The sequence below is a fragment of the Pocillopora damicornis genome, chromosome 7, assembly GCF_964200805.1.
Source record: "Pocillopora damicornis chromosome 7, jaPocDami1.2, whole genome shotgun sequence".
Classification (NCBI taxonomy): domain Eukaryota; kingdom Metazoa; phylum Cnidaria; class Anthozoa; order Scleractinia; family Pocilloporidae; genus Pocillopora; species Pocillopora damicornis.
The window spans coordinates 23,676,411-23,702,724 of record NC_142676.1 but is presented as its reverse complement, the minus strand read 5'-3'; the positions used below and the strand labels follow the sequence as shown (position 1 = coordinate 23,702,724).

The 26,314-nt window shown below is 36.7% G+C and overlaps 4 protein-coding genes across 10 annotated transcripts in view; 2 read left to right on the top strand and 2 right to left on the bottom strand.

Moving 5' to 3' along the window:
- Positions 1-6: 6 nt before the first annotated feature.
- On the top strand, positions 7-26,221 carry LOC149043230 (tyrosyl-DNA phosphodiesterase 1-like). Of its 3 annotated transcripts, XM_089212411.1 has the most exons (7): positions 7-241; positions 882-999; positions 3,030-3,069; positions 4,204-4,370; positions 4,504-4,552; positions 4,963-5,018; positions 5,712-6,004. In XM_089212411.1, the coding sequence occupies exons 4-6, from the start codon at positions 4,217-4,219 to the stop codon at positions 4,988-4,990; spliced, it is 231 nt and encodes a 76-aa protein (XP_089068537.1). In that variant the 5' UTR covers positions 7-241; positions 882-999; positions 3,030-3,069; positions 4,204-4,216; the 3' UTR covers positions 4,991-5,018; positions 5,712-6,004. The 3 variants fall into 3 exon arrangements, with proteins under 3 accessions (XP_089068537.1, XP_089068536.1, XP_089068535.1); XM_089212410.1 differs by lacking the exons at positions 7-241; positions 882-999; positions 3,030-3,069; ... (2 more) ...; positions 4,963-5,018; positions 5,712-6,004 and adding exons at positions 23,907-24,397; positions 24,876-24,978; positions 25,107-25,221; positions 25,916-26,221; XM_089212409.1 differs by lacking the exons at positions 7-241; positions 882-999; positions 3,030-3,069; ... (2 more) ...; positions 4,963-5,018; positions 5,712-6,004 and adding exons at positions 24,405-24,978; positions 25,107-25,221; positions 25,916-26,221.
- Positions 6,199-12,154, bottom strand: LOC149043232 (tetratricopeptide repeat protein 28-like). The gene is made up of 4 exons (XM_089212397.1): positions 12,031-12,154; positions 11,570-11,638; positions 7,987-10,625; positions 6,199-7,537 (listed from the first exon to the last, which is right to left on the bottom strand). The coding sequence occupies exons 3-4, from the start codon at positions 10,602-10,604 to the stop codon at positions 7,471-7,473; spliced, it is 2,685 nt and encodes an 894-aa protein (XP_089068523.1). The 5' UTR covers positions 10,605-10,625; positions 11,570-11,638; positions 12,031-12,154; the 3' UTR covers positions 6,199-7,470.
- LOC149043231 (hsp70/Hsp90 co-chaperone CNS1 homolog) lies at positions 12,361-16,434 on the bottom strand. Of its 2 annotated transcripts, XM_089212408.1 has the most exons (5): positions 16,365-16,434; positions 16,009-16,073; positions 14,315-14,478; positions 13,779-13,940; positions 12,361-12,711 (listed from the first exon to the last, which is right to left on the bottom strand). In XM_089212408.1, exons 3-5 carry the CDS (start codon positions 14,451-14,453, stop codon positions 12,611-12,613), a joined length of 402 nt encoding a protein of 133 aa, XP_089068534.1. In that variant the 5' UTR covers positions 14,454-14,478; positions 16,009-16,073; positions 16,365-16,434; the 3' UTR covers positions 12,361-12,610. The 2 variants fall into 2 exon arrangements, with proteins under 2 accessions (XP_089068534.1, XP_089068533.1); XM_089212407.1 differs by lacking the exon at positions 16,365-16,434 and having other exon boundaries at positions 16,009-16,265.
- The window catches only part of LOC149043226 (tyrosyl-DNA phosphodiesterase 1-like), a 48,736-nt gene continuing 45,267 nt past the window's right edge, over positions 22,846-26,314 (top strand). For all 4 annotated transcript variants that reach the window (XM_089212405.1, XM_089212406.1, XM_089212404.1 and 1 more), the window contains exons 1-3: positions 22,846-22,925; positions 23,406-23,582; positions 23,703-23,751. In XM_089212405.1, coding sequence (XP_089068531.1) covers positions 23,556-23,582; positions 23,703-23,751 — 76 coding nt within the window. In that variant the 5' untranslated portion in view covers positions 22,846-22,925; positions 23,406-23,555. The remainder of the gene's footprint in view (positions 22,926-23,405; positions 23,583-23,702; positions 23,752-26,314) is intronic.

The following is a 26,314-nucleotide window of genomic DNA, read 5'->3' as shown; positions in this document are numbered from 1 at the left end:
CGGGAGGTTGGGAGAACACGAGATAAGAGTAGGAAACCACGACGCGAAGCGGAGTGGTTTTCCAGCTTATCGAATGTTCTCCCAACCTCCCAAGTGTTTACATCAGGCTATGTAAACACGGAAACCATTTTACATTTCTTTTATAAAATAACTAATTAAAGAGGAACGAAAACCTTTTTTACATACGCTCATGTAAAATGGTTTTATGGCCAATCAGAGCGCAACAACAGAAACAAATACGGTGAGCTGAAATACACAATAACAATGTAAAATCTGATTATAAATGTTTTGTGGGGTTAAACAAATCCAATGAAAGAGATAGTCACATTGGTACAACTGAACTTGGAAAGAATCTTCTTTAAAATGACCAGCATTAATTAGATTATGTGACACAGTTCATAGACATGATTAGGTAAAAAGAAAAAGGAGATCAAGAGAGTTTATTGTGAGATTGAGTATATCTTTGTACTTTACATAGCAATAGAATTGAATTGTGTGGTTTTAGCTTGAGAGTATATTTCCCCACACTTTTGAATAATAATGGATAATACATTTGTTTAAATAGAATAGTTGTTAGAATAGTTATTCATGGTCTACACTTCAAATCTATGGAAACAAGCCAGGTAAATTATGGCCATTATAGAAAAAATGTGCACAGATATACACATAAACTTTCCAGTGTAAGTATTGAGGAGGAATCAACTTGTTATTTTTAAGTGCTGGTGTTATGAGAATTTGGGTCTTTGTAAACTGGCAAGCTTTGGAAGTTTGAAACTTTAAGTGTAAAGTAATTTGATGAAATGTTAAATAATAAATGATTCATTCACTAAAATCTTAAAAAAGCTTGAAATTTACTTAGTGCTCTCCTGTTATTCCTTCAGATGTTTGAAGATTTGGGTACTGATGTGATAAGGCAGTGTTTGAGGGTTGCTGAATGCCTGTATTTTTGCTTGTGGTCAGAAGGGGGCCAGTAACTCCTACAGTATGATGGGACAGGAGGTAACAAAACACAATTAAGTATTTTTTATTTTGAAATCAAAGACCCCTGGTACTATCATAAATTTTAGTGTCCATAATTAGCAATCTTTCATCATGCATTCTGATTTCACAGGCGCCCTTTGACTATTGTTTAGTGTCATGTATAACATTTTTGTTCTGCTAGGTTTTTATATGATATAGCGGGTCCTTTAACGAATTTCTTGAGCAGAGTAAGTAGCCTTTCCATCCAAAAATAGGGAAACAAAATTTGATCAAAGCAGCTGGCTTGAAAAAATTAAATATGTTGCTCAAACTTTTACAGTGCTCCTCGTTATGTTGATGCCTTCACATTTCAAAGACCCCTTAAACTGAGTCTTCAAGTTGATCATAGCACTAATCTGAAACATTCAAAGTCCATTTCTATTAAGTAAATGTTGAAACAGCTGTATAAGCTAATGATTTGATAAACTTTGCTGACAATGTGATTACTTCTCAAATGCCAAATGCAGCTTATGGTATAAGTAGCTTACTTTTCCTGAATATTTTTAGTTAGTGACGTAGTGGTGATATGGATAAACTTAAGTCTCTGCAGACAGGGTGTCTGTGTTCAATTTTTGGTGGGAGACATTTTTATGCATTAATTTATTTTGTTATATACATTTTTCCTCTTTTTTTTTTATAATGCTGTAAATTAACATTTTTTTTTAAGTCATGGGTACATGTTTCTGTGGGAATTTCCATGTTAACAGCTTGCTCTGTCACCAACAAACTTTTCATGATTCTTGCTGCTCCTCATTATGTTTAGTGCATGGACAATTAAAAGACCCTTCAAATTTGGTCCTCGAGTTGATCATAGCACTAATCTGAAACATTTGGAGTCCATTTCAATTTAGTAAATGTCAAAACAGCTGTGTAAAGACAATAAACATCACAATGATCAATGCAATCACAATGGCACCAGGACTTTGGACTTCTTTGTAAGGATAGATTAGAGCTGGGAGCCGACTAATTACGACTAATTACGAGGAGTACACACCAATTTGCATATCCCAAAGTGCCCAAAACAACTCGTTTCTATACTATCTACGATCTACGAGTCAAAAATCACATTTTGACTTGCAAATGACAATACATGTAAGTAAATAAGTGATCTCATTTGTAAACTACAATCAAAGAAATAGAAGAAAAAGAAGCCTGAAAAATGACGCTGTGACATGATTGGAACAGCTGCTTCTGAGAAGTACTAGTTGGTTGATACTATCAACTAAGATAATAAGCCAGATATTAATTCATGTAAGTAATCAATACATAATTTCTCTTTACAATATTAGTACAATATCAAGCTGGCAAGTGACAAGAATGAAAAAAATATTATTATGCACATTAATTTTTCCAGTTGAACCACAATTTTGATATTCCCTGGTTGATGGAGCAGTATCCTACTGATAAAAGGTCAAGATTAAATGTATTTTTACATTGAACTGTCAAATTGCTAAAAATCAAATTTTTTTTTTTCAAGTGATGAATTGATATAGAACTAAATATTATCTAAAGCTCTTAATTTGGCTGGTTCATGTAGAATGAAAATTTATCTGCCACCTTAAACTCTTACTCTCCTGTAAGTTTGATGTTTGTGCAGTTACTGGTATCGAGATATGTCCAGAAGTGCATACAGTAACCAGAATGGTGCAAATTTGTCAAAATTGTCAAAACCATGAACATTCACTTGATTTGATGACATTTCATCAAATTTGCCATTTTTGTCACTGCATGCATTTCTGGACATAAGTGGAGGTGAGGTCCCCACTCAAGGGAAATAATCCAAAGGACAGCACTGAGGCATTTAGATTGTGACGCTTCCTTATGTAGCTGATAAATCTGCAGATAAATCCTCCTTCTAATCATATCAAAGATTATCAGTACTATAATCATTTTTCTTTTTATTAGTTAGTCAGTCAGTCAGTCACTTAATTGAAAAAAAAATCAGTCAAATTACTCAATGGTGAAGTATAGTATTGATAAAATAATGATGGTTTGTCTTTTTTTGACAGGCCAGACTGGAAGCATTTGGAACACATCAACACATCATAGGTTGGTCTTGTGATGGTACATTGAAGAATGAAGATGTCGTTATTACTATGCACAAACAGAATTGCAAATTACGAGAAACCGATTTACCAGTAGCTACAAAACTTGAGTATCTAAAACAGTTCTGAGAAACAACAAAAAGATGATAACATGCTGCACTTTCATAAAATGAAGAAAATCATTGTTAAAATAACAATGACTGTTATCAGTGAGTGATCTTTATTCTTAATGATGAATTAAGAGCTTCTCTCCTTACAATCACGATGGATTTGTTTTCTCAGACTTTTGAAAAGTTTAGTTATGATTTGTTTTCCAACAAATTGATGTTACTGTTGTACAAAGAGGGCTTAACCCTTTAACTCTCATGGGTGACCAACACAGAATTTCTCCTGACAATATCAATACAATATCAAGCAGACAAGTGATGAGAAAAAAGAAAAACATTAATGATGGGATTATTAGTTGATCCAACACCAAATTCTTGAAACTAACATCACAAGAACTATATGGCAGACAGTAAGGAGAATTATTAATGAGATCTTGGGAGTTAAAGGATTAAGAGTTGTGATCAGCACAGCAAATCTCATTGCCATGGATTGGGACCAGAAAACACAAGGGTACATGAAAGTTATATGTTCTTAATTCATATCCTGCTTTGCATTTACTCTAAACAAATTTGAAAGGAATAACATCAAGTCTCACTTTACCATTCTATCAGGAAGTTATTGAGTTGTCCTTGCCTCCTTATGATATTTTCTTCTGACATAATTTGTTGTTTTGATTTCTTTAGTGATGATTGAGACTTTCAATTAAAATGTGTTCTGTTTGTATTAACATAGGGGAGACTTTTAATTAATATTAGGGTTCGCCTAATGGCCTCTGTTCCTGGGAGACACACTAAAGTCAATAAAACCAAATGGGGCCACCTTAAACTTTGTAAGGTGATCATGAATTATTGGTATAAACTAAGAAGTCTAAAATTTGGAATATTTTTGAGTTGTTAGCAAATATCACCCTTAAGCAAAGTTAGGTGCCTGTCTAAAAGAGCATTAAAGTTTCACTCAATGGAATTGAACAAATTTTTATATTATCTAGCAATACCCTGAAAATAAGATAATTGTCTTCTTTGAAACTTAGGTTCTTCACCAGCATGGACCTAGCTCTGATGACGTGGCCTGTGATTGGTCAGTTTTCCAGCATCAGTTCCCTTGGGAATGACAAGGACCGTTGGCTGTGTTCTGAATGGTTACAAAGCTTATCCACATGTTCTGGTAACATGATGTCCAGTCCCCCTTCTGCATCTGGTCAGTATGTTTCTCAATCTCCATTATGGTTGGAAACTGAACACTGATTTAATTTGCAAGTTTGCAAGTTTTTGTTCTGGATCAGAATATTGTGGAATTTTTTTCTTCTTGATTTGTCATGTTTTATTGGCAGGTTTTTCCAACAGTGGACAATGTACGGTGCAGTTTGGAAGGTTACCCAGGTATATAATATAACTTAAATTATATGCATCTGTTGAGGCAGATATCAAGTGGCTGAGTGGTTAGAGTGCTGGACTTGTAAACTGATGGCTTGGAATCAATCCCTTCAACTTCAATTGGAACACACTGGATTTATTATTATCATGATTATTATTATTGTTAGTTTAATTATTATTATTTTTTTATTATCATTATTATCTTAATCACCAAAAATCTGGGGATGCACATGTGAGTAAATTTAAAGTAATTACTGCAGTTTGTAGAAGCACATAAAGTGTCCACAGTGTTTGAGTTATATATTTCTTTCCATATATATTTTCTTCTTCTAAACACTTCACAGCATACTCTCTGTGGTTTAAGTTTCATTTCTAAGTATAAATGTGTGATCTCTGATAGTTTTCTTTCTCTGTAGCTGGTGGCTCAATACCATACAGCTTTGAAGCAGCCTTATCTTCCAAGTTTCTTTTGGTAAGTCACCCTTAGTTTGTTTTCAGATTAGATAGGTTTTCATCAACCTTAGCTTCATCCCAGTTCACATGGCATGAAATCCACTAGTGAGGCATTGCAATTTTACCCTTCACCACCCATACCCTCCCTGAATTTGAGGAAAATCTTCAAAACTTTAATTATGGAGTCTTTCATCTAGCAGGTGGCTTTTTATCAGTATCCACCACTGTGTGGGGAGATTAATTTCAATTGTTCTGTCATGGGGGGGGGGGGGGGGGGGTTCAGAGGATTTTCTTGTGTCACAATAAAATTTACCTGATCCCCCTCCACCCTTTAACTCCCATGAGTGACCAAAACAGAATTTCTTCTTACAGAATCAACACAATATCAAGCAGACGAGTGGTGAGAATAAAGAAATATATCAATTTGGGGATAATTAGTTGATTCAATACTAAATTCTCTGAACTAACATGATAAGAACTGTATGGTTGACAGTAAGGAGAATTACAAATTTGATCTGGATGTTAAAGGGTTAATTGGCAGTCAGTTTTTTTTATGGTCAAGCCTTTATACTCTGTTGGTGATGGCAGATCTCCTCTCCTTTCCCCCTGAAAACTAGGTCACCCCTGGGCACATGCACTCAGGTACTTAAAATCAGTGGTTCATCTATGAAAGTCTGGTATTTCATGTCATCTTTGTGTTTTCTGTGAACAGAATCTCCTTGGATGTGGGATGTCAAATACAACACACCTGATGGTCATGGTAGAATATGGTCACCATCATAATCGCTGCGGTCAGGGAATCACTGGGTTAAAATGGACACAAAGGATGTCAGGGGGAGGGCAAAGGCAAAGGCCATACCTCTAAAAGAAATGAAACTCAGATTTTGTTGACACTCACTTTAAAGAAAATGTTAATTTTTGAAATAATCATGTCTTAAAAATCATGTTTTTATCAGAATTTCAGGCTTGAGTCATGCAAACCAAAATAAAAATAATCCTGACAGAGCCTGTTTCAGGTGTTCAGTTAACATCTTTGACTCCTAAGAGTGACCAGCATCCAGTTTCTCCCCACAATACCACCCCTGAATCAAAAAGTTAGGTCACTAGAATAAAAGGAAATGATCACCAAGTTAAGAAGCTCACTTGATTCTTAGATAAATTCTCCTTGTTGCTACCTGAGGAAATGTATGGAGATCAGTATGGAGAATATACATACTGATGTTAGGGTGGAAAGGGTTAAATATCAAAGACAAAGAGTAATTATACTACAACAGTGACAGCCTCCTGCTCAGCAAGTCTCTGAAAGATCAATTATTGCAGACAAATTTATCATGTGATTGTTATTTGTTGTGTTATGTTACAATTACACGTGATCACTAGAGGCTAGATACAGCATGAACAATTGACAATAAGACATTGATTGAGAGTCACGTGGTTAGTTCCGTTGAGTTCTTGTAGAGTCTTATGCTAGAATAAAGAAGTAAAATCGAGTTATCTGGTGACTCCTGCTAGCAGTTTGCGGATAACTTAACATTATTATTATCTATTTATTAATATATAATGCTTTTTAAATATAAGTGATAAAAAAAGTACTTCATCTCAATCTGCCAGACTTAAGATGAGTAGAAAACAAATAAGTTTACCATTATACTAGTATTTCCTATTGACTCGGACTGTTTCATTTTGACCAAAACTTTATTTGGCTTTTTTATGGCAATCACTTGAAACTACACATCTCCTTGCCTAGATAACCTAAATCTTTTCAAAGGGGAAACTGATAACTGTAGAATATGTGTATTTGCAAAACTTTGTTATAAAAAATGTTGCTGTGTAAACAATCATCATAATTTCCCACGTGGGAAAGAATCCGAGGAAAAAGGTTAAAAATTTTTAAAAAAGTCTGCAAACTTGCAGAAACTCTTGCTTTCATTTCAGCTTATTATCGATGATACCTAGTTTTGTTTTTGCCTTACTCGGCAATTTTCTTCGATTTAAACTTTTAAATATGTACATTTGTTTAATACTTAAGGTTAAAGTAGAGACATACTCAGGAAACTCGCGAAGAAGTGAACCACAATCTTCGCGGGTCACGGGTATCTTGTGCGGCCCGAGGTAATCGCGGATCGCGAGTTTGTAATATGGGTCTATTTCCATTAGAAAAATTAAAAAGTATCACAAATTATATTGATCAAAACTCATAGAAATTTTCTTATTAAAAATATGCCTTGTTCTCTGCTTAAACAAAAGCGAAGCACTAGAAGCTGAAGACTGAATTTGCAACTGGAAAAATCAGGGCTTCGTTTCAATTCATTAAGCGATCCTATTTTCAATTCAATTAGACTTAAAGGAATTGACCCAGTTAAGTTACCCACAAGTAAAGTTCACAGATTATTAAGCCTTCTCACAATGTCCTCGTTGCGAGAACTTACTCCACTGGTTTTCATCGGTGGCTTGGACGTTAAAGATTCATTTTATGGCGCCTGTTCCAGTTTTTCTTGATCCTTAACTTCCGCCAGTGATACTTGTTCTTCTTGTGATCTGAAATTAAAAGGAGATTACTGTCATTGAGCTGAAATAATCACTTGGAACCAAGTGTGAAGTTAATGCTAGCTCCCTCGTTTGTCTTTAAGCTTTTTTTCTTTTACGCTGAGAATGCACGAGCAGAGCACATCTGATAACTCGATTAACGAAATTTAATTTACTTTTAAATGCGTGCTCCTTCTCAGTAGAGTAGAGAGGACGACGTCGCCAATAAAACACCGCCTCATTAATCTGTTGCTTTCATCGTTTCGTTTTTTTTCGTTCTTTTATGTGTGTACTGTAATGTTTTACGTCAACGGTGTCTTCTACACCAACTTATTAGAGCCAAAATGTCTCGTGACCACCATTCTTTGAAAGGGTTATAGTCGACCTTCTTGCTCAGTTTAGTAGAAGTATTTCACATGAAGGTGGAATTATTGAAGTCCTATTTATAAATTTCTACTCACGATTCATTGTTGATTTCTTTAAAATCGATTGTGACGTCATCACCAATGAGTACAAACGGAGCCCAGAACCGCGGGGCATTAAAGTCTTCTGATTCTCGCAGACATTTCATCGCCCGGTTGAGTGACACGCTGGCGCTGTTTCCATCCTTCAGATGTTGGTAAAAGCTTCTCATAAACTCCATGGTAGCCTCGTCATCAATGGACCAGAGTGCGACCAGAACCGAACGAGCACCAGCACCAAGGAAAGCCCGTGCAATGCCGACCACACCCTCACTTGACACCTCGCCTTGGGCACTGTGACAACAACTTAACACAACAAGCTTTGCACGTAACTTCGCTGCTTGCACATCGGAAATTGTTAGCCTGAAATCTTGTTCTTCTGGTCTGACGTATTTTCGTTCTGGATTTGGAGCCAATGCAATTTCCCCAGTCTCGATTTTTCCGTGCGCAGCAATGTGCACCAAAGCAACCGAACCGATTCTCTTAAGCACCTCAGCCTTGGTTGCCTCTTTTCCTGTGAGTGGGTGGATACCAAGCATCGCTCCGATCATCTCCACTTCCTTTTTGGCACAGGGCAAGGGCGGATATTTATTCTCTCCGAGCAAGGTGGTAAAGTCTTTTAGACATGGATCTCCTACGAGCAACGCCCCACTCTTGTTGTGATATTCTTTGGGAGAAGCGTTGATCAGTTTCATACACATCAATGACGGAAGAATGCGTATCCTCATGGACTCACTGAGGTACTTTGATTCGGAATCCAAAAATGCAGCAAAAGGGGCCAGGCACAGTGGACCATCAGGAACGACAACCAACTCGCCATCTTCGATCAAATCTGAAATAGGACTTATGATGCACTCATGAAAGAGACGCAGAGGATTCTCGTTAGACTGTAATGGGTTTCCTGTTTCTTCGCCTCTTTCCTCGGCGGGTGGCAATTCTTGTTCGGTACTAGACCCGTCTAATGTGCGGTTTTCGCAGATTACCCTGAATCTTCCTCGAATTTCCTTGTAAGTCTTCTTCCTTAAGCAATTCAAATAGTCGGTCGCATCTCCAAGGGGATATTTCACTTCTTTCTGTGTAAACTGTATGTTTCTGTCTTTCCCGATTACCCAGAGGTTAACTGAGTTCCCTGATAGTGCAACAAAAAGCGTTGGACCAGAGATATCAGTGACCATTTCGGAGATCCCTGTTTTACCCTCGACTGATCCAGAGACTGCCAGTTGGGATCCATATCGTCGTTTGATGAGATCCAACAAGGCCTCGGCTCGTCCTTGGTCCGCAGCACACAATGCCTCGTCGAATTTTGACAGCTTGAGCAAAGTTCTGCAGAGTAACTGAGAATTGTCTTGGCGCGCATTGCGGAAGATTATTTTCGACGCGTCGTCAGCTTGCAGAACTCTCAAGTCATTGAAAATTTTATTACTGCGTTGATAATAATCAACCGCTTGATGCAAGTCTCCAGAGCTTTCATAAGTATGACCCAGATTGGCTAAATAAGTTCCCTCGATTGTTTTCTGCCCCGATGGCTGAACCATGGTAAGACATTTCTTGGTGCACTCGATGGCTCGTTCAAAGTCACCCTGTTCAACAAGAATTTGCGCAAAACCGGTATAGACCACTGCCTCGATTTTCTGGTCTCTCAGTTCTTTGGCCATGCTAAGCGCTTTCTCAAGATACTCGGTTGCCTCGTTAAAATCATCCCGTCGAGCATTAACAACTCCAATAAGGGCATAGGCTAGAGCCTCCCTCTTCCTGTCCCCTACGTGTTTAGCGATATCAAGGTAATCCTGGAAAAACTGCATGGCTTGAAACAATTTACCCATTAAAAACCAACTATGACCAAGAAGAATTGAGGCTCCCAACCTTATTAACGGTTTTCCAGCAATACTTAGACATTGCTTGGCGTACTTAATGGCTTGATTAAAATCACCCAGCCCGTGATAAGCCGAGCCAAGATTGTTGTAGGCAACTTCCTCGCCTTCCCTGTCTCGTAGTTGTTCAGCAATACTAAGATGTTGTTTGTGGTACTCTATGGCTTTATTGAAATCACCGAGCTCGTAATAAACCGAGCCAAGATTGCTGTAGGCGCTTCCCTCGCCTGCCCTGTCTCCCAGTTGTTTAACAATACTAAGATGTTGTTTGTGGTACTCTATGGCTTGATTGAAATCACCCAGGCTGTGATAAGCCGAACCAAGATTGTTGTAGGCGATTCCTTCCCTGTCTCCTAGTTGTTCAGCAATACTAAGATGTTGTTTGCTGTACTCTATGGCTTGATTGAAATCACCCAGCTTGTAATAAGCCGAGCCAAGATTGTTGTAGGCACTTCCCTCGCCTACCCTGTCTCCCAGTTCTTTAGCAATACTAAGATGTTGTTTTTGGTACTCTGTGGCTTGATTGAAATCACCCAGCTTGTAATAAGCCGAGCCAAGATTGTTGTAGGCACTTCCCTCGCCTGCCCTGTCTCCCAGTTCTTTAGCAACACTAAGATGTTGTTTGTGGTACTCTATGGCTTGATTGAAATCACCCAGCTCGTAATAAGCCACGCCAAGAAGGTTGTAGGCAATTCTCTCGTTTTCGCTGTCTCCCAGTTCTTTTGCATTGTGTAGGTCTTGCTTCATAATTTCGATTTCTTTCTTTGTCTTAGGTTTAAAAAATGTAAAGATAAAAGCATTAAAAATTGCGTAATTGTTTCGGTCGTAATGTTCGTTTATTTGTGTCACTTAATTTTAATACTTGTACCGCTGCTTTAAATTCAAGAATGAAAGGTGCCTCTGTGCCTTGGTTTACTAAGAGAGACGAAAGGCTATCTCAGTGGAAAGAATTACGTTTTCTTAAAATGCTGTATTATTACAGTCGGAGAAAATCGAGTTCTATCAATCTTTTCAAAATTATATTTTAGTCCAAAATTTCAAAAAAAGAATTTCGCTTTTAATTTCTTGCTCCGAGCGAACGCTGCTTTTTTTCGGTCTTGATAATCGAAAATTGAACAAATTTCTTGTTGTTGTTACTTCATAATTTTTTTACTTTGAGAAAGATTTGCGATATCCGCGGTTAGAGAAATGTTTTGTGAGTGGAAAGCCCCGCATTTTTTAATCGTGAACTACAATGTATCTTCTATGATAATTTTTCTTTTCTTGGCCCCTATTATGTCATCTGAAAGGACTTGGGGTTGCCAATTATGTTTCAAGTAAAACGGAATTTGTAAATATTATGTTTAACTATTAATATGCTATTGTTGAGCTCGAAATCTTTTTTTTCTTCTCAAAATATGGTATTAAATGGAACAGTGTCAATTAAATTCTCGTTTTGTAAAGGTTTAAGTCGACAAACAGAACTCTTGATCACCCCCCATTCTTTGGAACCTGTATTTAGCATGCCATTCCCCGCCTAATACAGGTTTGATTGTAGTATTATTAATCATCAGCAATGCACGACTGATTTTTTTTCTCTTAGACATTTCTTCTCTCTGACATTGTCCTCAATGTCATTACCACGAACACCCCAACATCTAGTGCACTGATGTTACATTTAACATGATGCTAAGAAGGAGAATGCGAAAAGATTTACTAGACCATAGACTTACATTGCCTGACTTTAAAAGTTCGTAGAGAGACCTGAATTTCAGTTGCCGCAGGATATCGTTTCCTTCAATCTTCACACATCCGCAGTTAAAGATGCAAATATAATGACAAAAATAACTATGCTGTTATATAAGGACTGTATTAGGGATCCGCGAATTCTTACTGACAGTCCTTTTCAAGAGCGGAAGCTCCGGCTACCGGTCAGGAAATAAGACTCTCAGATTTATTGTTTTCTATGTAATCGTTAAAAAAGAAAACCAAAAAAAATTAAAGTTTATTCCGTAAACTTGAAAGTATTTTTCATTTGAACTCTTGTTGACAAAGCGAGATGTTTTTAATGTTCCGATTGGCTTCCACATGGTGTGTATGTGCCATAATTTTGAACACTGAATATTTTAATCTAGATACTTGGCATACTAAGAGAGATCAAGTTCTTTGTATTTTAGATTTGACAAAAGGATACTGCTAATCCTTGAACACACCATCTGAGCGCTTCTCCATGCTTATTCAGCTCGAGACAGGCACTTGCTCCTATTCAAAATAACTCAGCTAGCATTATCAGATCGGATCTATGTGAACGACGTTTGTTTAAATTGATTTTCCTTTGCTAAGATAAAAAATAAATTTTTGTAATTTTTCTCTTGGTTGGTTTTTGGAAACTTATCCAATTGTGAAAAGAGTTGTACGACGTTTGCAAAAATTTAAGTAAACGTTACGATGATTCCCTAAATTGTCTGTAAAAGACGGAAATTTATCCTATGCGCTTTGCTTTGAAAGATGAGTATTAGTGAGATGTCAATCATACCAGAAGGGTGCTTATGGGCGTGGTATTCTCGACTTTGGGAAGGGGACTGGTAATGAGATCTTAGCAGTCTTAGTTTTAAAATCTTGTAACTTCAATTTCTAGCCCTAAAATCGAAATTTCGAGGTACAAAGGAAAATTATCTGCAAAAAAACAACGCCTTATACCACTTTCACTGGTCGTGAGAGACCCCACTCAGTAAAGCACAGTTCAATCCGTGGGGTGTGGGGTAGTTTTCGGCTTAAAAGAAGGAAAAAAAAATACCTCTAATAATTGCCTTCAGGTATGTTGGTTGTAATCGATAGGCGGCTGTTGCATCTCTCAGTGACTCCTGGTAGTTGCCTATAAGAGGAGTGTAATCTGATAGCAGAACGTCCAGTCGAACCTATATTGAGCGGCACCGTAGGCAGTCACCCTGTGTTAGCGGTCGGTTGTCAAAGTCCTGTATTTTTTTGCTCTTGGTCACTGTAATTTTCACCTCTATTAAGCAGTCACGGTCACTTTTGAGTTAGTCCTAACGGCCTGTTTCTATTGTCTTCCACCTGCATTGAGCGGTCATTTAAAGCGGAACTACTCAAATAAAACTAAGAATAATCTTTCAAGTAAAGTTAAATCTGTATATCTCCCGAAATCAATGTTGGTAGTATTTTTGAGTGAGTTTTTGTACATTAAATGTTAGATTATGGCATAAAATGGTATTTTTTATCGCTTTTTCATTACCCCCCATTCTTTGGAGGCTGTGTTAAGCGTTCATCCGCCATTCCCTGTGGGTGACCGCTAATTACAGGTTTTACTACAATTATAAAAACCTGAACATAAAGAAGAAAAAAGGGCGTAGGTCGGTAATCGTGTTAAATGGCTGACTCTGACAGAATATGTCACACACAGAAGGAATTATATCTGGGTAAGACAATATCAACTATTCTCTTGATTTATGCCCATAAGTGCTACTATATCAAATAACAAATACAGTGTAAAGTAGTATTTTGCAACACGGGTCGCGCTCTTTCCTTTCAGGTCCACACACACAAACATGTGCTATACTCTTCCAAAAATTCGTTTCCAAAACTCAAATGATCAGTTTATTCGAGTGGAAATTATGTTGCTTTGAGTATCATGAAGTCGATCTGGGTATCTGAGTCAGCAAGAAAAAGCGAAAAAATAATAGAAATGTTAAGCAGAGAAAAGATTATAAATATCAGCGGTGATGAGGACAACGAAATCTGACTCAAGTTCCATGGGAGTATTACAAGAATATGTCACACACAGAAGGAATAAAGATGCCGTGAACAGATTCTAAACACAGACATGTATCTGCGAACATGAACTTCCTCACGGACTCAGTGAGGCCAACTGTTAAGTGGAGAAACGAAGTACGGTAAAAAGATTAAAGCCTTCATAATTCTCACCTAGTTTAAAATGTACTGTCGCCCTGTTGTTGTACAGTTTGGCCTTCAATTCTTTGTTTCCGCATTTCACTTTAATTCCTTCCGTGTAAAAGTGAGAGGCGTTGAGAAAATCTCCTTTTAGGCAAACCTTGTTACCTTCATTCTTGTAAACTTCAATTATCGCTGAAACAAAACAATTTAAGCAACATGCATTAAATCGAAAACTACTACCGCTTGTGGCCAAGGTATTTGAAAACAAAAGGGCCGGGATAAAATAAGTTTATCTTCTTTATCTTCACAAACTGTCTTTCAAAAAGGCTCTGGTACATGAGGTGGTAGACCTCCTGTAGAATATATTGCCAAAGAACAAATCTCGTCACTTCAGACTGTTTTCATTGCAAAGTGCTCGCATCACAGAAAGAAATCTTACCCGAAATAACTTCAAAGAGAAGGAAAAAAAGCTAAAGAAAACAAATCAAGCAAAACGTACCCAGGTTATAACACAGGAAACATGATTACGAAGACTCGTCTTGAAAAGAAAGCCGCACTAAGCTCACCTGTCAAAGTGTCGTCATCAACATCAAGAGTTACTATTTCTTCTTCTTCTTCTTCTTCTTTTTCTTCAACAGGTGGTGTGATGTCATCCAAAGCTTTGCTTGAACCCTCCGCCATGATTGCTGGGAGTTTACATCTCATCGGACGTACGGCTCCTTTACGGTTCCTGTACAACAAGAATATACACACCAACTTACGGTCTAAACACTGGAAAATATGAGCTGACTTTTTTTGTGCTAAATTTGTATTCTTTTGCAGCAAAAAAGCCAGGTGTTTTTTCTGTAGCTACAGTGGAAATGTTCGCCTCTGACCACAGGAAGTCATGATCGTGCACAGAGGGACACCATTAAAAATTCCCCATGAAACTATGTAACGTTGTCTTTTGTGATCGTTTTATTCTTGTGTAATATTCTCCTGATCGAAAATATATCCGGCTTGTCTTCTTCAGAGCTCTCGTCTGGGTTCGTCACGCAACACCATATTTTCTTACTTGCATGACGAGCTCAAGCACAGCTGTGAAGAAAACTTTTGACCAACCACCAGCCACATAAAGTCCACCAAACTACTGATCCCTGAGCGACTGATCCACTGAATCAGATCCGTCTCATTTGGTCTTTTACTGCCAGTTCATCGAGTCATGAGGTCTTATTTCTTGGGAAATTATTGTTTGTCCATTCAGCAATTACTCATATTTTTGCTTTTAACTGTCACCGCTTCCATAGCTCCCTCGAGATCTTTGTTTTGTCAACACAAAACTCTAACTTTGAGTGTCATATTGGTTTACAGTCTCTAGTTCGTGATTTATTGACAAACATGAACAATCTTTGGGTGTAGAATTAACTCAAAGTTCTTGACAACGTCTCGTGCATTATTTGAACGTTTCGCTCATTCTATATCTGTCATCACATAGTGGATTTCTCTTGTTACTTTTAAGTTAAACCACTCACATCAGTGTCTAATTGTTCACAAGATAGCTGGAGAATGAATAAAATGTCAAGGTTGATAGTGGGGCTATCACTATCCTTTGTTTAATAGGAAACGTGTCTATCAAAAAGTTGAAATAAGTTCTTTAGACGCATTTAACAAATTCGCACAAAAGTTCTCACGGTGACTGAATCTGTCAGGTGTGAGCAAGGAAGAAAATTATCAGTCTAAAGGTGTATTTTTTTATCAAAGCCGATGACATAAAGGTTACTCACGACGAGTTAAAAAAACAGCGGTTTACATTTGTTTTCACATGGTCTTCGATCGTTTGCCATATGATTCTGAGAAACTGAAATTTTCCTTCTCGAGATGTAACGTTTGATGACAACAGCGAGCGCCCTCAATCTCACGAATGATAGTTGCTAAAGGTGATATTTTCTATCATTGTAAAACTGGTCATGAAACTTGAAAAATTCACGCTCCGACTGGCTTTGAACGCGTGCCTGCTAGATTACGTTAGGCGCTATTTACAAGTTGGTTTCCATACAGGTTTCAATTTTTTTTGACTCACAATCTACTTTAGCGCGGTGATCAATTCTTCAAATATCATCCACAGAGGAGTATGATTTTATTCATATAGTTTTTGAGACTAAAAATTGAAAATGCCTCTAAAAAGGGCAATAACAACCGATTCCTTTCTTACATGGATGGTGGTTACCATCAACAAGAGTAATTGACGTGTCGTGTGGCACGATTAATTATTAGTACTTACTTTCAGGAGACGCTTGTTCGACAAAGATGATGCCTTAAAGTGTATGGGCTGTGTGATAGAATAACCTGGAAACAGATAAATTGGAAAACAAAAATGATTAGTATAGAAACAATGATTTCTCAAAATGTTGACATGTTGCACAACCGAAGTCGTTACCACCCGATTTCATTCGAAATACTTGTTAAAACCCCTGCATTATTTTGATCAGTAGGAATGACTAAACAGGTGTCGTCTTCGATGCCTCTAAAAAGGGCAATTCCAACCGATTCCTCTCTTACGTGGATGGTCGTTTCCGTCAGCAACTTACAATAATCGACGTGTCGATGAGTGTGACACGATTAATTATCAGTACTTACTTTGAGGAGACGCTTTTTCTACGAAGATGATACCTTCAAGTTTTTGGGCTGTGTGATAGAATAACCTGAAAACAGATAAATTGGAAAACAAAAAATTATTAGTATAAGAACAATGATTTCTCAAAATGTTGATATGTTCCACGAACGAAGCCACCACCCGATTTCATTCACACATTCCATAATTTGTGTAGAAAGTATAATTTTGTAAAAAACTGTTGATGACAAGTAAAACATTGAAAAAGAATTATTGCCAGCTAACCTTGAGCCAAAAACTATACGCCAAAGCCAAGATCAGCCGATGAAGTCAAATCTCGATATCAAGTAGATGTTTGTTTGCAAATAATCGTGACGAGGCATAAAACGTCTTTGAATACCAGAGATGTTATTTAAAGACTTTGATGGGAGACAAGTTTCATTTTCTAACGCGATTTACTGGTTTGGTTAAGTCGAAAATGAGAAATAACGTCAGAAATGCCTGAAAAACGTTGAATGATCTACTTATTTCGGGTGTATGAGCACTGATTTTTTTTCAATCATCTATTAAACTTTTTCGAAATACTTGTTAAAACCCCTGTATTATTTTGATCAGTAGGTATGATTAAACTGGTGTTGTCCTCGAAGAGAAGTTTATCGGAATCTAACGTTTCATCAAAATTTTATGGCAGTGATAAACAAGACATATTTCAACTAGCTATTTTCGCACCCGACATAGTTTCTTACCTCTAAAACTTAAAATCTCATTGGTAGTCTAAATAACGGTGTATCAAAATTGTAAAGAGAACTTACATGATGATCAGTCACGACGTGGAAAATTTCACTTTTGTTTCTGATTTTGAATGGCTCTTTTTATTCCAAAACTTTTGTCAACGATACAAGGTTAAAATGCTGTCAGTTAATTTTTTTTTTGTTTTTTTGTTTGAAATATAACCATCGGTTATTTGTGAGCCAGTTACTACGTTAGCTTTTAGAATGCAGCTAAATTTATCAGCGTCACCGAAATCTACACAGGTATGTGATCAACGGGAAAAAAATAACAAAAGAAATAACATGAAAAAACTACAACATATCAATGTTCGTGGTCATTCGCGGCTCATTCGCGGCTCATTCACGATAGGTTCGATCAAAGAGAACAGTCAGGTAATCTAGGATCGAATGACATCAAAGTGGTCAGTGGAGTGTGCGCAGGCTCGCGTGTGTAGAAATCAAGACTGATGGAGACTGTGTAACAATAGTTATGATTCGGAATAAATTGTCTACAGTATTTTGCAAGCTTTGATTTATAACGATCAAGATATTTGAAATGACTAAAGGGAAAGGAGATAATACAATGAACATGGCTTCGGTCAAGGCAGCAGTAAGAGTGGGGCCTCTCAATAAAAGGTAAGCCGAAATAAAGCATTTGATTCGGCCGTTCTAATAGAACGCTGGTTAAAAATTCTCGGTTATCGATGTCTGGGGTTTAAATATCCGTTAAATGTATCTGTTGGGAAATAAGTCTGTCGCTGTTGACAATACTTGTTGAAAACTGCGACTAAATTTTTAGGAATAAAGACTTTGATTTCAATTTAATAGTCCTCCTTGTTTTGCATATTAAAGTGAGGTGGAGGGGGACAGGGGGGTGGGAGCCCGGGAGAAAAAGGGGGCGGGAGAGGGCGGAAAGTGCGAGAATAGGGGGTGGGAAGCGGTATCTATATGATGGTGGGAAGTGAGAGCAGAAATAAAGACGGCAATAGTTCGTTGTTTATTACTGGGTATTATTCAGTCAAAATATCTAGCAAAGTTTTGAAATTTCCATTTAACATCCACCGATGCTTAAAAGAAAATTTTGGAGGCAAGAAAACGCAAATTTGTAGCTGGTGAGTTTGGAAATCCCTTCAATTCGATTATATCATCGGTCATGAGATAGCATGACACATGACACATGTACACTTATACTTCAGTGTCTGGTAAGCTGTAGCTGTCAAAAATCTCCAGCAAAGAAAGTGAAACTTAGTGAAACTTGTAATAACTTTCATCGGAACCCAATGATCCCCCTGCCAAAACAAAGGCCAGAAAATGAACAAGAATGTTAAGTTTTGGCACAATTTGAAAGTTAAACCTGAGTTTCTGATCCTCTTGATTAACCTGAAGACGGGAACAACACAATGAAGGGTGTGAGTCATGAGACAAAGGGGCACAAAAAGAATAGGAGGTGGAGAATGTGGTACAGGAAGCAGGAGACTCTGACCCCCCTGTCCCCCTCTATAGTGTGCTAAACAACAGAAACAAATACGGTGATCTGGAATACACAATGTCAATGTAAAATTTGATTATAAATGTTTTGGGGGGTTAAGCATAAATGAAATGAAAAAGATAGTCACACTAGTACAACTGAACTTGGTTGAAATCTTCTTTCAAATGACCAGCATTAATTAGATTATGTGGCACAGTTCATAGACATGATTAAGTAAAAAGAAAAACGAGATCAAGAGAGTTTATCGTGCGATTGAGTATATCTTTGTGCTCTACATAGCAATAGAATTGAATTTTGTGGTTTTAGCTTGAGAGTATATTTCCTCACACTTTTGGACAATACATTTGTTTAAATACAATATTTGTTAGAATTAAGTTATTAATGGTCCACACTTCAAATCTGTGGAAACAAGCCAGGTAAATTATGGCTGACATAGAAAAAATGTGCACCAATATACTCATAAACTTTCCAGTGTAAGTATTGAGGAGCAATCAACTTGTTATTTTTAAGTGCTGTTTCTATGATGATTTGGGTCTTTGTAAACTGGCAAGTTTTGGAAGTTTGAAATTTAAAGTGTAACTAAAATCTTAAAAAAGCTTGAAATTTACTTTGTACTCTGTTATTCCTTCAGATGTTTGAAGATTTGGGTACTGATGTGATACAGGCAGCGTTTGAGGGTTACAATGCCTGTATTTTTGCTCATGGTCAGATGGGGGACAGTAAATCCTACAGTATGATGTGACAGGAGATAACAGAACACAATGAACTATTTTTTTACATCAAAGACCTCTGGGACTATCATTAATTTTGGTGTCCATAATAGCAATCTTTCATCATGCATTCTGATTCCACAGGCACCCTTTGATTATTGTTTGTTTGTTTATACTACTAGTGTTAAAGAGATATTTTGTTACATGTTGCGTTACTCGCGCTTAGTTATACATTAAGTTGTCATTCGAGACCTTCTACACTTGTTATAGCAGTCTGGTGTCAGATCGAAAAGAAAAATCGTATTGTGTAGTGACTGTAATCGTTCGGATCGTCATCGTAGAAGATTAAAGTTTGGAACAGTCAACTATTCTGTTGTTCTGTCTATACCGTATTCAAACATTGTAAAATCGATTACAACAACTAGGGTGTAGGGTTTTATATGTTATAGCAGTTCCTTTAACGAAATTCTTGTGCAAAGTAAGTAGCCTTTCCATCCAAATATAGGGAAAGAAAATTTGATCAAAGCAGCTGGCTTGAAAAAAAAAATGTTGCTCACACTTTTACAATGCTCCTCGTTATGGTAACACCTTCACATTTCAAAGACCCTTAAATTCAGTCTTCAAGTTGATCATAGCACTAATCTGAAACATTTGAAGTCCATTTCAATTTAGTTAATGTCGAAACAGCTGTATAAGCTAATGATTTGATAAACTTTGCTGACAATGTGATTACTTCTCAAGTGCCAAATGCAGATTATGGTATAAGTAGCTTATTTTTCCTGAATATTTTTAGTTAGTGACATAGTGGTGATATGGATATACTTATAAGTCTCTGCAGACAAAGTGTCTGTATTCAATTTTTGGTGGGAGACATTTCTATATCTTAATTTATTTTGTTATATACATTTTCCCCCTTTTTTTTAATAATGCTGTAAATGACATTTTTTAAAGTCATGGGTACATGTTTCTGTGGGAATTTCCATGTTAACAGTTTGCTTTGTCACTCACAAACTCTTTGTGATTCTTGCTGCTCCTCATTATGTTTAGTGCATGGATGATTCAAAGGCCCTTCAAATTTGGTCCTTGAGTTGATCATAGCACTAATCTGAAACATTCGAAGTCCATTTCAATTTAGTAAATTTCAAAACAGCTGTGTTAAGACAATAAACATCACAATGATTAGTGCAATCACGGCACTAGGACTTTGGACTTCTTTGGAAGGATAGATTTAGAGTTTGGAGCTGACTAATTGTCAACTAATTACAAGGAGTACACACCAATTTGCATATCCCAAAGTGCCCAAAACAACTCGTTTCTATACTATCATGTATCTACGAGTCAAAATCACATTTTGACTTGCAAATGACAATACATGTAAGTAAATAAGTGATCTCATTTATAAACTACAATCAAAGAAATAGAAGAAAAAGAAGCCTGAAAAATGACGCTGTGACATGATTGGAACAGCTGCTTCTGAGAAGTACTAGTTGGTTGATACTATCAACTAAGATAATAAGCCAGATATAAATTCATGTAAGTGATCAAGACATAATTTCTCTTTACAATATTAGTACAATATCAAGCTGGCAATTGACAAGAATGAAAAAAATATTATTATGCACATTAATTTTTCCAGTTGAACCACAATTTTGATATTCCCTGGTTGATGGAGCAGTATCCTACTGATAAAAGGTCAAGATCAAATGTATTTTTACATTGAACTGTCAAATTGCTAAAAATCAATTTTTTTTTTCGAGTGATTAATTGATATAGAACTAAATATTATCTAAAGCTCTTTGGCTGGTTCATGTAGAATGAAAATTTGTCTGCCACCTTAAACTCTACTTGGTTATGAAAGTTCATATGGGAATACTATAGAGGTCCACAGAGGTAATTTTTGAGGGGGAAGGGCTTTGGTGTTTTGATGTATATGTTCTTGTGTATGAACACTGTAGTTCAAAGGGTTGTTATTACCAGCTTAGTATGCAATTTTATTAACAATAGTCATTCCTTATTAACAGTTGATGACCTAGCATGAAATAATTTGGAGTTTTATGTGTATTTTGGGGTTGCAAAAAATTCATAAAAAGAAATTTGTCAACAAATTAATTGAAATGTGTTTGCAGATCCAAACCTTCATTAATTGTGCATGGAAATCAGAGAGAGGTGAAGGCTCAACTTCTTCCATATCCAAATGTTAAACTGTCTCCTGTAAGTTTGATGTTTGTGCAGTCACTAGTATCAAGACATGTCCAGAAGTGCATACAGTAACCAAAATGGTGCAAATTTGTCAAAATTGTCAAAACCATGAACATTCACTTGATTTGATGACATTTCATCAAATTTGCCATTTTTGTCACTGCATACATTTCTGGACATAAGTGGAGGTGGGGTCCCCACTCAAGGGAAATAATCCAAAGGACAGCACTGAGGCATTTAGACTGTGACACTTCTTTATCTAGCTTATAAATCTGCAGATAAATCCTCCTTCTAATCATATCAAAGATTATCAGTTTTCTTTTTATCAGTCAGTCAGTCAGTCACTTAATTTAAAAAAAATCAGTCAAATTACTCAATGGTGAAGTATAGTTTTGATAAAATAATAATGGTTTGTCTTTTTTTGACAGGCCAGACTGAAAAAGCATTTGGAACACATCAACACATCATAGGTTGGTCTTCTGATGATACATTCAAGAATGAAGATGTTGTTATTACTATGCACAAACAGAATTGCAAATTATGAGAAACCAATTTACCAGTAGCTACAAAACTTGAGTATCTAAAACAGTTCTGAGATACAACAAAAAGATGATAACATGCTGTACTTTAATTCATAAAATGAAGAAAATCGTTGTTAAAATAACAATGACTGTTATTAGTGAGTGATCTTTATTCTTAATGATGAATTAAGAGCTTCTCTCCTTACAATCACAATGGATTTGTTTTCTCAGGCTTTTGAAAAGTTTAGTTATGATTTTTTTTTCAACAAAATGATGCTACTGTTGTACAAAGAGGGCTTAACCCTTTAACTCTCGTGGGTGACCAACACAGAATTTCTCCTTACAATATCAATACAATATCAAGCAGACAAGTAATCAGAAATAAGAAAAACATTAATTAGCAGATTATTAGTTGATCCAACACCAAATTCTCAAAACTAATATCACAAGAACTATATGGCAGACAGTAAGGAGAATTGTTAATGAGATCTTGGGAGTTAAAGGATTAAGAGTTGTGATCAGCACAGCAAATCTCATTGCCATGGACTGGACCAGAAAACACAATCCTGATCCTGTTTCACATTTACTCTAAACAAATTTGAAAGGAGTAACATGAAGTCTTCCCTTACCTTGCCTTCAGTAAAATTCACGTGTACAGTCACATGTTAATTTTTAGTTTAATCTCTTTGCAACCCTCTACTGAAGAGATGCACTGTACAAGGAAAGTACCTTGAGGTTCTTTAAATTCATTGCATCCCCAATGATGTGATGTCCTACACCAAAGCTTCATCTTAATTTGTCTAAAAAACCTGTTACAGGAATATTTGGCAGCATATGGGGGTAGTGCACTAGATGAATGGAAGAAATATATTTAGGAACATGATATGTCATCTGCAAGGTATATTGTTCATTAAATATTTTTTCCTTATTTGATCATTTGTTCTTCCATTCCATCAGGAAGTTATTGAGTTGTCGTTGCCTCCTTATGATATTTTCTTCTGACATAATTTGTTGTTTTGATTTCTTTAGTTGTGGTTGAGACATTCAATTGAAAAGTGCTCTGTTGGTATTAACATAAGGAAGACTTTTGATTAATTTTAGGGTTCACCTAATAGCCTCTGTTCTTGGAAGACACACTGGAGTCAATAAAACCAAATGGGACCATCTTAAACTTCGTAAGGTGATCATGAATTATTGGTGTAAATTAAGAAGTCTAAAATTTGGAATATGTTTGAATTGTTAATATGCATCACCCTCTAGCAAAGTTAGGTGCCTGTCTAAAAGAGCATTAAAGTTTCACCCAATCAAATTGAACAAATTTTTAATTCATCTAGAGTAACACCTTGAAAATAAGATAATTGTCTTCTTTGAAACTTAGGTTCTTTACCAGCATGGACCTAGCTTTGATGACATCAGCTCCAAGTGACCTGTGGTTGGTCAGTTTTCCAGCATAGGTTCCCTTGGGAACAACAAGGACCATTGGCTGTGTTCTGAATGGTTACAAAGCTTGTCCACATGTTCTGGCAACATGATGTCCAGTCCCCCTCTGCATCTGGTTAGTATGTTTCTCAATCTCCATTATGGTTGGAAACTGAACACTGATTTACAACTTTTTGTTCTGGATCAGTATATGATGGAAATTTTTTCATCTTGAATCATCTTGTTTTATTCGCAGGTTTTTCCAACAGTGGATAATGTCTGGCACAGTTTGGAAGGTTACCCAGGTATATAATATAACTTAAATTGAGTGCATCTGTTGAGGCAGCGTGGCTAAGTGGTTAGAGAGCTGGACTTGTAAACTGATGGCCTGGGTTCAATTCCTTCAACTTCAGTTGGAACACATTGGATTTGTTATTATCATTATTAGTATAGCTAACCCTCCACCACCCACATCCTTCCTGAATTTGACAGAAATCAGCAGAACTTATGGAGTCTTTTATCTGGTGGATGGCATCAGCATTCACTGCTGTGTAGGGATATGAACTTGTCTTGTCAGGGAACCCTGGCAGGGAATGTTCCTGATCCTTTCAATTTGGAGTCAAGCACATTCATCATTTGTCTCAATAAGCTTCACAAAATGGCAATTCTTCTCAATTTTTTTCTTTTTGAATTGGACCATACTGGGGTGTAGGCTTAATTAAAAGCCTTAGATCTATTTAAAAGTTACATCCAAGAAATTTCAGCTTTACCCAAGTAGTTAACTCTATTTTGTTAGCATAGCTCTTCTCACATTCTTGAAAAATATGATGGATTTTTGCCTTTTTTGTGGAAGTCTCATTCCTGTGGTAAAAGTCGTGTCTCTCCTCATTTTAAAACATATGCCGGGCTATCCCCAGATTGGAGCCAGATGAGCTGGTTTCTTGTGACAAGGTGATAAAAACTGAGTCCTCTCTGCAATTTATCTTTATTTAGTTATGCTGCTCTAGAAATTTTAGAAGTTGGAACTTCCACGCTTCATTATGTTTGGGGCTATTTAAAGTTTATTCAAAAAATTATTTCAGTATAACAGTCAGAATCTTTTCAGGTTTGTCACTGTTGTCTTGGGCATGACTAAATTAAAAGAGTCTGAATATTGTCTGCTTTCCTTTGGAATCCCCCTGGGTATACCCATATGGTGTTTGTAGTCTTTCTAATTTGGCTAGAATGAGCAGAAACTTTGGATTTCCCCTGTCTGTCTTTGGGCTATATCTGATTGGCCAAATCAAAATGTTAAGCCAATTATTTTGAAAAAACAATGTTTTGAAAATGAAAGGTTGTTGGAATCTTAAAAAATGGTTGATGTTGTCTTAACATCTATGCAAAGTTTTTGCATTTTTTCTCTTCCTCATTTACATTTAATTATTTTCAGTGCAAATTTGTCTAAAGCAGCCCGGGGGACTTTGGAAAAAAATGGTCAACAACTTTTGATTCACTCATATGAGATTGGAGTTTTGTTTCTACCCAAAGACCAGGTATTTTGTTTAGTTATATCCCTGGCATTTCAGTTGGACAGGAGAAAGAAAATTCTTTCCTGTGACTGTACCCTTTTTGATCCAGATTCCATCTACGACTCAATAGTGAACTGTCATTTTATCAACAGGATCCTGAAAGCAAATACTTTCATGTGAAAGGAAAACAGGAAAGTAATGAAAAATGGTCAAGTTACAGTGTACAGCTTTCATTTGATGTCCCACCTTTGCCATACACCAAAGATGGTAAGATTCCTTGCTTTTGTTCAGGCACTTTAGTATTAAGGTATCCTCTTTTCAGTATGCATCATGAATTTCCAAATTTGTTTGAAAGTAAAAGTTCTTCCTTGTTATTTTTTGAGTGTGAATAATTTGTAGCAATTTTCTCATTGTGAATATTTATGGTTGTGGGACTGGTCATTATTTATCCTTGGCAGACTTAGGGGCAGGGGGGGGTCAGGGGGGCAGGGGGGTCAGAGGATTTTTCCTGTGTCACAATAAAATTTACCTGATCCCAACAAGGCTCTGTAATATTCTTATGATCCCCCTCCACCCTTTAACTCCCATGAGTGACCAAAACAGAATTTCTCCTTACAGTATTAATACAATATCAAGCAGACAAGTGGTGAGAATAAAGAAATTTATCAATTTGGGGATAATTAGTTGATCCAATACTAAATTCTCTGAACTAACATGATAAGAACTGTATGGTTGACAGTAAGGAGAATTACAAATTTGATCTGGGTGTTAAAGGCTTAATTGGCAGTCAGTTTTTTTATGATCAAGCCTTTATACTCTGTCGGTGACAACAGATCTCCTCTCCTTTCCCCCTGAAAACCAGGTGATCTCTTGGCACATGCATAGAGTCAGGTACTTAAAATCAGTGGTTCATCTATGAAAGTCTGGTATTTCATGTCATCTTTGTGTTTTGTCAAAACAGAATCTCCTTGGATGTGGGATGTCAAATACAACACACCTGATGGTCATGGTAGAATATGGTCACCATCATAATCACTGCAGTCAGAGAATCACTGGGTTAAAATGGACATAAAAGGATGTCAGGGGGAGGGCAAAGGCAAAGGCAAAGGCCATATATACCTTTAAAAGAAATGAAACTCAGATTTTGTTGACACTCACTTTAAAGAAAATGTTAATTTTTGAAATACTCATGTCTTAAAAATCATGTTTTGATCAGAATTTCAGGCTTGAGTCATGCAAACCAAAATAAAAAATAATTCTCACAGAGCCTGTTTCAGGTGTTCAGTTAACATCTTTGAGTCCTAAGAGTGACCAGCATCCAGTTTCTCCTCACAATACCACCCCTGAATCAAAAAGTTAG

Coding starts and splice junctions, on each gene's coding strand:
- LOC149043232 (XM_089212397.1), bottom strand. CDS start 10,604: ATGAAGCAAGACCTACACAATGCAAAAGAACTGGGAGACAGCGAAAAC. Junction 7,538..7,986: donor AAAGAAATCAACAATGAATC/GTGAGTAGAAAT, acceptor TTTTAATTTCAG/ATCACAAGAAGAACAAGTAT.
- LOC149043231 (XM_089212408.1), bottom strand. CDS start 14,453: ATGAGATGTAAACTCCCAGCAATCATGGCGGAGGGTTCAAGCAAAGCT. Junction 13,941..14,314: donor TGATGACGACACTTTGACAG/GTGAGCTTAGTG, acceptor GTTTTGTTTCAG/CGATAATTGAAGTTTACAAG. Junction 12,712..13,778: donor GACAGTACATTTTAAACTAG/GTGAGAATTATG, acceptor CTCCTCTTATAG/GCAACTACCAGGAGTCACTG.
- LOC149043230 (XM_089212409.1), top strand. CDS start 24,799: ATGGTTGATGTTGTCTTAACATCTATGCAAAGTTTTTGCATTTTTTCT. Junction 24,979..25,106: donor TGTTTCTACCCAAAGACCAG/GTATTTTGTTTA, acceptor TTTTATCAACAG/GATCCTGAAAGCAAATACTT. Junction 25,222..25,915: donor TTTGCCATACACCAAAGATG/GTAAGATTCCTT, acceptor TTGTCAAAACAG/AATCTCCTTGGATGTGGGAT.